Source organism: Periplaneta americana, chromosome 2 (assembly GCF_040183065.1).
Source record: "Periplaneta americana isolate PAMFEO1 chromosome 2, P.americana_PAMFEO1_priV1, whole genome shotgun sequence".
In the NCBI taxonomy this organism is placed as follows: domain Eukaryota; kingdom Metazoa; phylum Arthropoda; class Insecta; order Blattodea; family Blattidae; genus Periplaneta; species Periplaneta americana.
In genome coordinates this window covers 79,535,657-79,548,808 of record NC_091118.1, presented here as the reverse complement: position 1 = coordinate 79,548,808, position 13,152 = coordinate 79,535,657, and the positions used below count along the sequence as shown (strand labels likewise).

The 13,152-nt window shown below is 35.6% G+C and overlaps 1 protein-coding gene across 2 annotated transcripts in view; it reads right to left on the bottom strand.

The window, feature by feature from the left end:
* LOC138694368 (serine/threonine-protein kinase VRK1-like) overlaps positions 1 to 12,849 on the bottom strand; it is an 87,732-nt gene extending 74,883 nt beyond the window's left edge. For both annotated transcript variants that reach the window (XM_069818033.1, XM_069818032.1), the window contains exon 1: positions 11,945 to 12,849. In XM_069818033.1, coding sequence (XP_069674134.1) covers positions 11,945 to 12,131 — 187 coding nt within the window. In that variant the 5' untranslated portion in view covers positions 12,132 to 12,849. The remainder of the gene's footprint in view (positions 1 to 11,944) is intronic.
* Positions 12,850 to 13,152: the final 303 nt, after the last annotated feature.

Below are 13,152 nucleotides of genomic sequence, written 5' to 3'. Positions count from 1 at the left end.
ACTGTTGGTAGTAACGGAAGACATCGGAAAAGCTATGGACAAACGTAAATTACAATACTGACACTACTTGACTTCAGCAAAGCGTTTGACACTGTAAATATCGACTTACTGACGAGAAAATTACGATCACTCCAACTATCAGAAAGCACAGTCTCTTAGTTCTCCTCTTATCTCAGCGAACGTCAGCAGTGTGTTTCCATTGGAAGTCAAACTTCCTCATGGCATATCGTTGATTTTGGAATCCCACAGGGATCTGTTCTATCATCACTACTATTCATTATTTACGTAAATGACATCCCTTCGACTCTACTGCACTGTAAGCATCACCTTTACGCAGACGATTTACAAATCTATATCCATACAACCCCTGACTCACTCAATGACGCAATACACAATCTTAATGAGGACCTTCAATCCATATCTGCATGGGCCAGAAAATTTGGTTTGACTCTCAATGCAAGAAAATCACAAGCAATCCTAGTGGGACACCAACGTCTTTTATGTAACATTACTCCTGCTCTTCCAGTCAAGTTAAACGACACAATAATCCCTTTTGCTTCCTGTGTTAAAAACCTTGGAGTTTACTTTGACACGCATTTAAACTGGAATTATCAAGTAACCCATATTATCAAAAAAGTGCTTTCCATTCTACATTCCTTAAACAGCATTCGAAAATTCCTCCCGCTATCACTCAAGAAAATACTAGTGGAAACACTAGTAATGCCCCACTTCGATTATTGTGATTCTCCACTGACCGACCTCAATGTCAAGCAGTCGCAAAGATTACGTGTTCATAATTCTTGTGTTCGCTTCGTCTGCGATGTCCGTTGCACTGACCACATTACCCCATCCTTCCAAACTCTAAACTGGCTATGGCTTAATGAACGTAGAAATTTTCATTCTCTTGTTCTCCTTTTCCAAGTCCTTCACACCTCTACACCTACCCACCTTGCCTCCCATTTCAGTTACCTGTCATCATATCATAATCTCTTCATACGCACGTAAAATAGCCTCATACTAGCCATACCAACACATAAGACTTCATCGTATTCATCATCATACACTATCTCGCTTTCACGCTTGTGGAATAGCCTACCCAGTGACATCAGAGACTGTCGGAATTTAGTAGCGTTCAAAAGCAAACTTATTAAGAATTTTCTTACTGCGTAGAGTAGGTTTAATTTTTACTTAGTTAATAAAAAAAAAAATTTCTCTCGTCTTAATTTTTACAATGAACTGTCTAGCTTTTATTAGTCTGTTAATTCTTTTAGTACTTTGATTTTTATTGTATTTGTAAATTCAATATTAATTGTAATTATAATTATAATTGTATTCTTTATATTGTAGTTATAATCCCCTGGTAGAGAGGAAGAGAAGGCCTGATGGCCTTATCTCTACCAGGTTAAATAAATAAATAAATAAATAAAATAAATAAATAATAGTAGCTAGGTGGTCTGGTTCTGCACATTATTCATGTCTCTTCAACTCCTCAAATCTCGAGAGAAGATTCATTCGAAGATAAAAATTTAGCACAGTTGTTCTAAATAGGTGACAGGGAATAGGCCTATACTTTACAAAATTATCTAATTACGCCATTAGTAAATCCATAAAATTCAGAAGAACGACTTCTTCAATAATCATTAATAAGAACAAGAAATTCAATATCTAGATGCTAAGAGGTTTGGAAACGAAGATTTCCCATTTTGGCTACTGGAATAAGGCTTAAACTTGAGAGTTGAAAGTGTAATAGTGGCAACAACTATCTTACATAACATTGCTACCAATGAAAATGAAGATGTTCCCCATTACATGAAGATAAGTGAATGCAATTAATGTTGCGAATGAGATTCTTCAAGAACAGAATGAGCCACCAGTTATTGCAGAAATTTATTACAGAAGAAATCACCTAATATCTGAATATTTCAGAAATTAGATAATCAGTAAGAATAAAAAAAAAGGAAAATTATTGAAAATTAATAATTCTCCAATAGTGTCCAGATATTGATTGTTTAATTTTAAACTTAAATTTCAGTTAATAATTTTAACAATAAAAATCTTATAGTCTCTAATTACAACACCACTCATCTAACTGAACTTTCTTCCCACTTCCTTCTAAAATTCTTCTTTGTCTTTAATAGAAACATGATCTATTTTCTTGAACTCATTAATGATCTTCATTTCTTCCACTAGCACGAGTAATATATCTAGGCCCATTTGTCTCTTGTTGGCTAAATTCTATTTCCTTATCTAACACTAGAGTATAATTTAAATTGAAACTTAAAACAATCTCTTCCAGTCATTACAATTTCCAATAATAAATTAAATTGCACCTCACATTACAAATCAACTACCTACAAAGAATATAGCTTTTGTTGTTAATGGAGAAAAATTTTCTTCGGCACCGAGGATCGAATCCGGGACCCCCAGTTCTACGAATTGGATGCTCTAACCACTGAGCTATTCCAAGGCTCAACTTACAGCGGCGGATCAAATCTTTTTCCATTGGTTCTTTCCGTTAGTGGCCTTAATTCATGTTCGACATAGGCCCTACAGCCTATATATATTGACAACATAATATATTAAGTCATCATGACTCATCAACAAGGAGCACACTCATTTGAGTGACTTAGCAGCCAGGATTCCACAGTTTATGTGCACTGTAAAGCAAATAATCTACGTAAAGATTTCTTTTCTCTCCACTAACAACAAATAGTAACCATAACAGATAATTATGTAGGACAAAAAAAAAATTAATCTTTAGAAAGGATATAGCTATGATGTAACTAAAGATGGCAGATTTTAGGAACTTAAAATTAAAAGTTCAGGTCTAGCACTTTAGCATTGTATATCACTTTCAATTTTAAATTGAGCATTGTGGTGTTTTGGGATCATTTCCTATGGAAGTTCGGTGGCAGAAATTCAATGTTCATCAATATGTTAACAGGTGTATTTTCTAGATTTTCAAGTCAACATTTTTTAAAATACTGCATAAATAAATAAACAAACATATAAAATTACAGTGAATTAAGAAATATGCCAAATGATATAGTGTGATTTTATCTCAATCCATCTTATTACTTAATCACAATCACCTGTTACCATATACAACTTATATGTGAGTGAACACTGGGCCTAAAGGGATCACATAGGCAGCCAATATACGAGGCGCGTCCATAAAGTAACTTTCCCACTCGTCCCACAGCTAGCAAACCATAATTATGTTGCGTGAAGCGACTGTGTGAACGTGATAGAGTAATGTCCTGGCATGGCGCATGCACTAGCAGAACTTCCCGAGTGCTCTCAGTAGGTTTGCTGCATTGGTTGAAGATGGACGTTCCTATTCCAGTTCCCGCCGCGTGAAGTGCGGTCAGTGATAAAGTTTTTTGAATGCACAGGGCATAGCGCCGATTGAAATTGATCGTCAGCTGTGCCAGGTCTATGGGCCTAACGTCATGAGCAAGCAGATGGTGCATTGCTCCACAAGGTCGTCTGTGATGATGGTTGGCCTCTCACTGCGCTCCTCGTCATGCACATTTTGGCGTGCTGAAAATTGTCTATAGCAGCAATTTTTTATTTCACAGTCGAGACAAAATGATGGTTTAGTATGCACACAGCTATATCGATAGAATCTCTGTCTACATGGGCGAACTCAATATGAAAGATTATTTAAATTTACTTGAAAGTTACATGTAAAAGTAGTAGTAATAAACCTTTTATGTAAACCATTGTTTCATTTAAAAGCGCACATGTGACAAGATGTATTGTATGTTGTGAATGTACCACTGGGACAGTATCTCGATTCTGTTATGTGTCTTTTAATTTATCCCAGAGGACTATCATAGCTCATAAAGTCAATGTTTCGAAAACAGAAATTAAGAGTGTTCAATTAGAATAGAGTTATTAGTACGGATTTGTGGCCCTCTTGATCCTCCGACCTAAACCCATGCAACTTTTATCCCTGGGGTATGTTAATTGAAAGATATCGTATTTAAGAAAAGAAACCACGCATGCGCACACACTCTCATTCTCTCTGGAAAAAGTGATATTGCCACAGTTCTTTTAAAGAGAACTACATCAAGTAATGGAGCTTTAAAATGTGTAAAAAATGTGTGAACAATGAAGGAGGCCAGTTTCAGCATCTCCTTTTATAAAATTAGTACATAAGTAACTTTTATCTGCTTTTTTTCATTAAACTGTTACGACAATTATATATGTATGGTTGCATCATCACCACTGTACGATACCCATACATAGCAATGGCAATAGCACAAACACTGCAAGATGGCTCACACTTCAATGGCCCTCTATGTAGTATTGGTACAGGCTGGTCACACACTGCAGTCTCCTGGGGATTTCTGGTTTATGGGGTGCACAATGAGCCATTTGGGCATAAGTGCTTTAGCAGCAGTTCACTTCCTTACTGAGGAAGAGGAAGAATAAGTAGTATTGGAACAGCAGACATGACAAAATATGACAAACGCAAATTGTTTTCAGTACCAAGGATTCTTAAAACACTTAAGTCTATACCAGGGCCATTCCATGAAAAAGTGTACAGAATCTATAAAAAAAAAAAAAAAATACTATTTCATTTATGTTGTTTATATTATGTTATATTTTAAAATTAAACAAATAATTACACAATTAAAAACAGGCCTATTGGTTTAAGAAGCAGTTTCTTGGAAGTGAAGGTAGTCATCAAATTTATTATTGATGAATAAAAAATGTATACCAGTATTTTAAGTAATGGGGATGTGTAAATGTTATGAACACATGAAAAAAAAATGATTAAGTGGAAGACAAAGGGATTGAATATAAAAATCGTCTTACGTATTGTTTGGCTGTTCTATATACATAAAACTTTTTTCAGTGTGTAAATCTTTGTCCATCGAAATGCTATTATCGCCATTATAACTCTGTGAAACAGTACGTCACCCAATTGAAGAGATTTACTGGCATGCTGAAAATTTATTACTGAAGTCAAGTCTTATTTCCAAATACTGCCTGTTTGTCCTTTCCTTCCTCTTCATTAAAAAAAAAAAATTCAAATTTAATTAACTTTGTGGTCAACTTCACTTTGTTTCCTTCTCATTTGGACCTCTGTTTTGTCTTATATCAGGCATATAACGGTAAGCAGACAATTTAATGGTAAAGAAACCATATTCTTTGCAAATTATAAATTCTTCAATGCAGAATCTTAATTTATAATATATAACGATAAGCAGACAATTTAATGGTAAAGAAACCATATTCTTTGAAAATTATAAATTCTTCACTGAGTCTTAATTTGTAATAGCTTAACAGATCTCACATATTGCATTGTAGACCACATGTTACGACTGAGGTTAGGTTCATTAATAATTACGTCCTAGGAGTTGTTTCATACTCATTATCAGATGAAGTAGGAGGAATGTATTCATCAGCTATGAATAACACAAATAAAAATAGCAGTGGCGTATACTGGTTAAAGGGTTTGGGCTACCGCTGACCCTATTATTACACAAAATATATCTAACAATTACTTTAATTTTAATTACTATGGTAAAACTAATAATACAAAATTATTACATTATGTTATATTATAAACTTTTTCTTTTGTAATTTCCTTGGGCTACCGCCGGTAGCCCGCAAAATACGCCCCCGAAAAATAGTAACAGCTTGCCATTAAAACTTTGTCAAAACAAATATTTTCGCCATCAGATAGAACACTGTCATATTGCTAGTTCGTTCATTTTTCAACAAATTGTGCTGAAATGTATTTATAAGCTAGACAGTATTACGAAGAGTGATTACAAATGAAAAACACATTTTTGCCAATTTTGTTAGTTAGAACCTTGTCAAACCAAGGCCACGGTTAGTTGTTCTATTGATATCATAAATATTTATACATTTGAACATTTTTGATAGTATTTTCAAGAATTTAAGTTAGATCAATTTAGTTTGAGTTAGCACAAAATTGAGGGAATATCAGTCCACTGGATCACTGATCCAACTTCTCTCCATAAATGCTGCAGTAGGCCTACTCTACTACAAAAACGAGCAACATGATGAACTATTTGACTGCCTCTGTAGTCTGTTGGTCAGCATGCTGGCTTGCAGATCCGGAGGTCCCGGGTTCGATTCCCGGGCTCGGCTCTCGGTGAATTTTTCTTGAAGAAGAAAAATTACCTGGGTGTATACAATCTGGAAATTTGTATGAATGTGAGTGTGACTGTGAGTGTGCCGGGTTAATATTAATTAACCAATCATCAAAATATAAAATACATCAGGACTGTCACTGGGCAGCAACCTGAACATACATTTCAGCATCACATTGTTGACAAGTAACTCAATCTGTTAGCACAACTATAAAGCATCTAATAGATGCTATAGAGTTAACAACAACGAAAAAAAAAAAAAAAAATGATGAACTATGCACTCAGTGTTAGGTGGTTATAACTAATGTTCAGAAACATATAATATCTTAGGCAAAAATTTTGAACACTTCATGATTTTTGCAGTAACAGAATAATAAGGAAAGTAACAGCCTGGAAGGGATGGTGCAGTCACACATTTTAAGAATAGGTGATGGCAACCATGTCGAACAATAACTATCCGAATGCCATCCATTATGATTCATGGAACTTCTTTGAATCTTATCATGGTAAAGTAGCAAATGATGGCAATGGAGCAACACTCAGATGTGTCTGGCAATGCTTGTTTGACCTATTGGCCGTAGGTCTGCCAGATTAAATAAATTTATTATTATTATTAAATGGAAGAAGTGTTGTGAAAAACAAAAAAGATTTTTTAATGTCATAAAAGAATCTATATCAATGTGAAATATAATTTTGTAGACAAAAACTATAGACCTATTAACCTGACAGGAAGTTCTTTCAAAAGATTATACAAACATGCTCATTGAATTCGCGAATTGGGGCATCTCGTGGTAGGTGTCTTTAGAAGCACTAGAGATCATTCACCACAACATGTTTTATCACTCACTGAAACAAATTAGTCCACAGCAAGGAATCTAGCATGTTGCAGTATCGCAAAAGGTCAACTGAAGGTAGAGGAGATTGGTGTGCTGTAACCTATGATGACAACAAATATGCTACTGGTACAGCTCAGTCGGCTAAGGCAGTTGCCTGCTGATTCAGAGTTGCACTTGTGTGAGGGTTCGATTCCTGCTTGGGCTGATTACCTTGTTGGGCTTCTTCCGAGGTTTCCCTAACCATAAGGTGAATGTCAGGTAATCTATGGCGAATCCTCGGTCTCATCTCGCTATTAACAGTCCCATTGACACTAAATAACCTAGTCATTAATAAATGTCATTAAATGACCAAGTAAAAAAAAAAAAAAAAAAAAACAACAAATAATTACAGGAAAAGTTACAGAAGCTTTTGGTGGCGAAGAATTTAAAGTGTTTGTGTTGTTCAAGGAAGAGAAATACTACAAATGACAGAAAAAGTGGACATAGGCTATTGGTGTATTGGTGTTTTGTATAATAAATAAGAACTTAAGAACTGTAGGCACAGTGTGTAAGTCTTTCACAAGAAGTGATGTATTACAATGCATTTAAAACAATTAGTAATCAACTCAACAGAAATGTTCGTGTGTCACAACATATTTGTAATATTTTATTTCTTAATGGCACTGTTATTTTTTTTTCAAGTTTGTGATTTAGCAGTTACATATACAGTAGCGTGCAAATTAATCCGAACAATGTAATTCCTTATGCAAAAACACTCCAACTGGATAAAAAAAGGATCTAAGACATACCTCAGTAATCTATGTCGCCTCCCTTGTTCCTAATAACAGCTCTGAGACGATTTGGCATGGATTCCACTAATTTCCCACAAATATTCTTCATTTCTTCATCGCGAAACCATACACCAATGAGGGCAGAGATCATCTTCTCCTTTGTAGAACAATCCATTTTTTGCATTCTTCTTTTGCAAATTGACCACAAGTTCTCAATGGGGTTGATGTCGGGTGAGTTGCCTGGCCAGGGGAGTACCTGAATATTCTTCTTGTTGAAGAATTCTGTAGTTTTTCGAGACATATGGCATGGTGCCAGGTCTTGTTGGAACACACCTCTGCCATCCGGAAATGATTTTTGCAGCTGGGGTACGATTCTGGTTTCCAATAAGTGAATATATTTGTCAGAATTCATCATTCCCTTGATAGGTATTAATGCTCCAGGCCCTTCATGTGTAAAACAACCACAAAACATTACTTTTGGGGGGTATTTGGGTGCTTGTTGGAGATGAGCTGCTGTTACTTTTTCGGATCCTTTCCGTACGTAAGAAACACGGAGGCCGTGGACCTCGAAATGAGACTCATCAGAAAAAAGTACATTCTTCCAGTCATTCACTGTCCAGTGTTGATGTAATTTTGCCCACATTAAGCGTTTTTTGCACATAACATGGGTTAGCAGTTGCTTCTTAATAGGCTTACGAGCCCTTCGTCCAGCTTCCAAAAGCCTACGCCGCACTGTTGTGACGTGAATATTCGCCCCACTGGTAGCCATTAACTCGCGGGTTAAGTCGACAGCAGTTAGTCTATTTAATTTACTTTTCCTGACAATTAAAAGATCATCTGCAGGTGAAGTCTTCCTTTTCCGGCCACAGTTTCCTTTTTTCTGGGGTATGATGGATCCAGTCTCCCTGTATCGTTTTATGATCGAATTAACAGTAGCCAAACCGATGTGACATTCTGCAGCAATCTGCCTCTGTGTCATAGAAGAATGCTCTGCTAATGTTATAATTTTAGACTGTTTTCGTGGAATTGTATCCATTTGTGAAGACGACAGAATGTACACAGGATTGCAGTATTAAGTTTTCAACACAACTGAAATGCTTGTAAGTACAAAACGACAGGCAAAATGTCACATATTATAAAAAAAATAATGACAGACCTTCAACAATGGAATTACATGTACTACAGATGTCAATTAAAGCGGTATGAGCAGCTGTGAGGCCAACAATGACAGAAAATGTAAAAATATGTCGTGTTCGGATTAATTTGCACACTACTGTACTACACAAGTGTGTTAATTGTTTGGAAAACAAATGAATGCATTTATGTTATTTGGCACAATAATATGAACATTTTCCATTTTGGTAATAAATTAAGTGGCAAGTAAATGTTCGTGAGTCACATCATATAATATTTCGTATTTTTTACATTATTAATTATTCATTGTCATTAAGAATTTGTGTTTATATTTAGGAATGCTTATGTTAAAAGACAGTCATATATTTTTCATGAAGTACTAAGTACGGTATTTAATTAAATATCCTGTGAAGATCATAGACCTAGTTAGTGACTTCGAAAATGTTACATGTGTCACTATGGAATGACCCAATATTACTATTACTTTAAAACAAGTTTAATTTAATACAAAGGCTTTAAAACATCAGTTTAATACAAAGAAAGATCTAGTTATTTCTCCTTGACATTCAGTCGCTTTTTGAATACATATCTTAGCCATTCTCCCATTACAGTCCACTCTGGAGTCTCCACATACCTAATTAGGCCTATTTGATTAAAATATATACAATAAATGTCATTTTCATCAGCTTCAAATTCTGCTTTACTTGCATTAACACTTTTTAAATCCATTACTTTTTTTTCCATAGCCTATTTTATTATTTCTTGAACAATACATAGGAAGTAAATTTGGATGTACCGGTATTTCTCTTTCCCCCCAACAAATTCACAAATTATTAAATTCCCTTCTTTAGGATTCTCTTGCTCAAGACTTTCTATCGTTATCTCATCAGAAACCTCCTCACACCATTCAGAGTCATTAGTATTCATCAAAGAAACTACACTTTCATCTGAGCTTTCTAATTCTGACATTTCTCTCTCTTTCTTCCCTTGCTACTTCTTTTTCTTCTCTTGAACAATCCCTTTTTTCTTCCCTTGCTCTTTTCCATTCTTCTTCTCTTGTTCTAGTTTCTTGATATTATCTTCCTTTTTTTAAGATATTCTAATGTTTATGGTGAGGTAATTACAGCAGGAACTCTTTCTTTTTGGGGCTTTTCTTTCAACAGGGCGAGGCCAAAATAAAGTGCTTTTGAAAGGTGAAGGCATAAAATCCTTGCTTGTGGATGCCATTTCAGGTGCTTTGTCTTCTAACAGTGAAGGAAGTTGTAATAGTTGAACTGGCTATGATGTTGTGAGCATAGGTGGTTCTGGTTGAACTGGTTGTTGTCATGGGTCTAGGTGCTTCTGTTTGAGGTTGTAGCTCTAATACATTCATAACTGTTGGTATGTTTTGTTGTAGCTGTAGGATCTTTACCTTCTTCCAGAGAATCCTCTGTGGAGCCTGGCAGGCTCTATTATTTTCCTGGAAAGTTATCAATTTGTCCATCCCAATTTGTTCATCAAACCAGACTACATGCTTCTCCAACAGACGTGCTTCACCTGTTGATTGCTGGACATATTGTTGTATTTTTTAGGAACATGTTTTGTCTAAAAACAATGGTTCTTCAATATTGTCTCCTAAAGCTGACACATTGGATACTTAAGCATCTGTCAACTATAGGTTCTAAGAGTTGTAGACGAAAAAAATAAGGATATTCATGCACACTGTGGGAAGCATGTTTAAACTAGTTATAAAATGTAATATTAAGTTGAGAACCAAAGTTGACATAGCTGTCAACCTTAGGGAAAACACACCTGTGCCTGACATCCCTGCTACTAGGTTAAGAACATGTATTTTTTTTTTGTAACAACTTGAAATAACACAACCATATTACATATTCTGTATCCTAAAACGCATGTAACTAGCACATAAAAGCAAAGAAATGTATTTTACGCAAAAGTTAAATGTATACCTTCTTGTGATTATAGCCATTCACTAGATCTACTTCATTCTAAACACACACTTTTTCAGTCCAGCATCATCCACATGTAATGGCCACACAAGTTAAAAATTGTATGATGTTGCAAAGGTGAGGATTCAAAGTGTTACCAGATTTATCCACGATCTCCTTGAAATCCAATTAAAATTATTTCAAACATTTTCAAAATTGGTGTCAACTATAGGTGCTCTTACCTTAGCTATTTTTAAGATCACCTCTGACTTGGGGATACTATGGATAACGGAAGAAACATTTTGCATCCATATTTTAGAGCTAAAATGACGTTCTGAGTTTTTATTAAAATTAATTAAATAACCTATATGTAAATATTGAGGTTAGGTTTTAATTTACCACTATGGTTATTATGCCAAAGTCAACGGTGAAGTAGGCTAATGAGCTCTGTCATGTTAGATCTCTCGTTTGAAGATGCTAGGCCGCTACCTTCCCGCAATGGAAGTCCAGGACACACTCTTTCTCGTTAGAGTGCAAAGAAGTTGACAATGAGTTATGTCAGTCATAAGAAAACGAACATTTAATTAAATTATAGGGCTATATAGTATAGTGTTTGAGAATAAGGTGCTTAGGAAAATATTTGGGGCTAAGAGGGATGAAATTACAGGAGAATGTAGAAAGTTACGCAACACAGAATTGCACGCATTGTATTCTTCACCTGACATAATTAGGAACATTAAATCCAGACGTTTAAGATGGGCAGGGCATGTAGCATGTATGGGAGAATCCATAAATGCATATAGAGTGTTAGTTGGGCGGCAGGCGGGAAAAATACCTTTGGGGAGGCCGAGACGTAGATGGGAAGATATTAAAATGGATTTGAGGGAAGTGGGATATGATGATAGAGACTGGATTAATCTTGCTCAGGATAGGGACCAATGGCGGGCTGTTCTGAGGGCGGTAATGACGAGTTCCTTAAAAGCCAGTAAGTTAAGTACAGGCCTCATTTGGTAATATATGTGACCTGGGCATCTATTGCGGGAAGTGACCTGACCGATGTTTACTACATAATCACCGCTACTTTATAAATCCTATATCACTCCCTTTCTTCATACAATAAGTTTAAAAGCGTGTTCACTTACCAAGATAAATTTCACCAAATCCTCCAATACCAATAGATCTACCAAGCTTCCACTGATTTTTGGTGATATCAGTCAACACTTCACCTTCACGAATTGGATCTGGCAATCGATTACCATTCGAAGCTACTCTCTTCTTCGGTTGTTCAATATCTGCTCCCGTAGCAGGTTCTGTAGGTCGGCGAGGCATTACGAGTAGTCCAAACTCTTACAAAACAATGATCTCCAAATTGTGTCCTTCCTATTAATAGCAAAACTGATTACTACTTCTTCTTCCTTGCCAGTACAACAAAACTTGTTCTCGGTATATAACACAGATTAGTTCAGTATATCAGTAAACAAACATTATTCTTAATCCCAGAGAGATTAAACGTCGTAACTCAAGTTATCCATTACATGTAAACTGATAAACAGTGATGTATATCTTGCGATACACTTATGGCAGTGTAGTCATTGTATAACTTAACCACACATCTGCAATTTTTTATTTTTACAGCTTGGCTAGAACAAGCCTAGGTCTGGACTGTCACAACATCCTGATTTCCTTCATAGAACGCGTTGCATGTAATACAGCACACAAGTCTGAAAGAAATATTGAGTCGCCCGAAATAATTAAAACTAAAATATAGAATTTTAAAGTTTCAAAAATTCTTCGCCAACTTCTAGTTGCCGACAATAATAGAAAACTTGATTATGCAGCTAAAGCACCAGCTTGGAGATACTTCGTTCCTTTGGCTGTAACTTTCACACGCATTGATCGCATAAATGTTTCGTATTTTTGATGAAGTCCCCAAATTTGAGCTTCAACCTATTCGACACAATAATATTATATGTAAGCTATGCTTTTGTCATATCAAACAATCACCTTCAATCCACTTGCTGTCGCACTTGGCTACGTTCTATACGAATATTCCATATCGATTATCGATTGAGTTCCTGCAGTTACTCAAGGACAGCGCTCGTAAACCGTTTCGTGTATGACGTCATTAAAGATGCCAGACCTTTAATCTGATTGGTGAACATCATCTCAATTTCCTTTCTCGCTAAGCGCAATGAGATTATTGAAAGCAATACACTCTCTACAGAAAGGCTGTCAGTTTGTGTGAAATGACATCTCTATACAGTAAAAAATATATGCTATTAAGCAAACTCTTTGCTATTAAGTAAATGCACTTACATTCGTTTCATACTATTTCACCCACAAATCTATG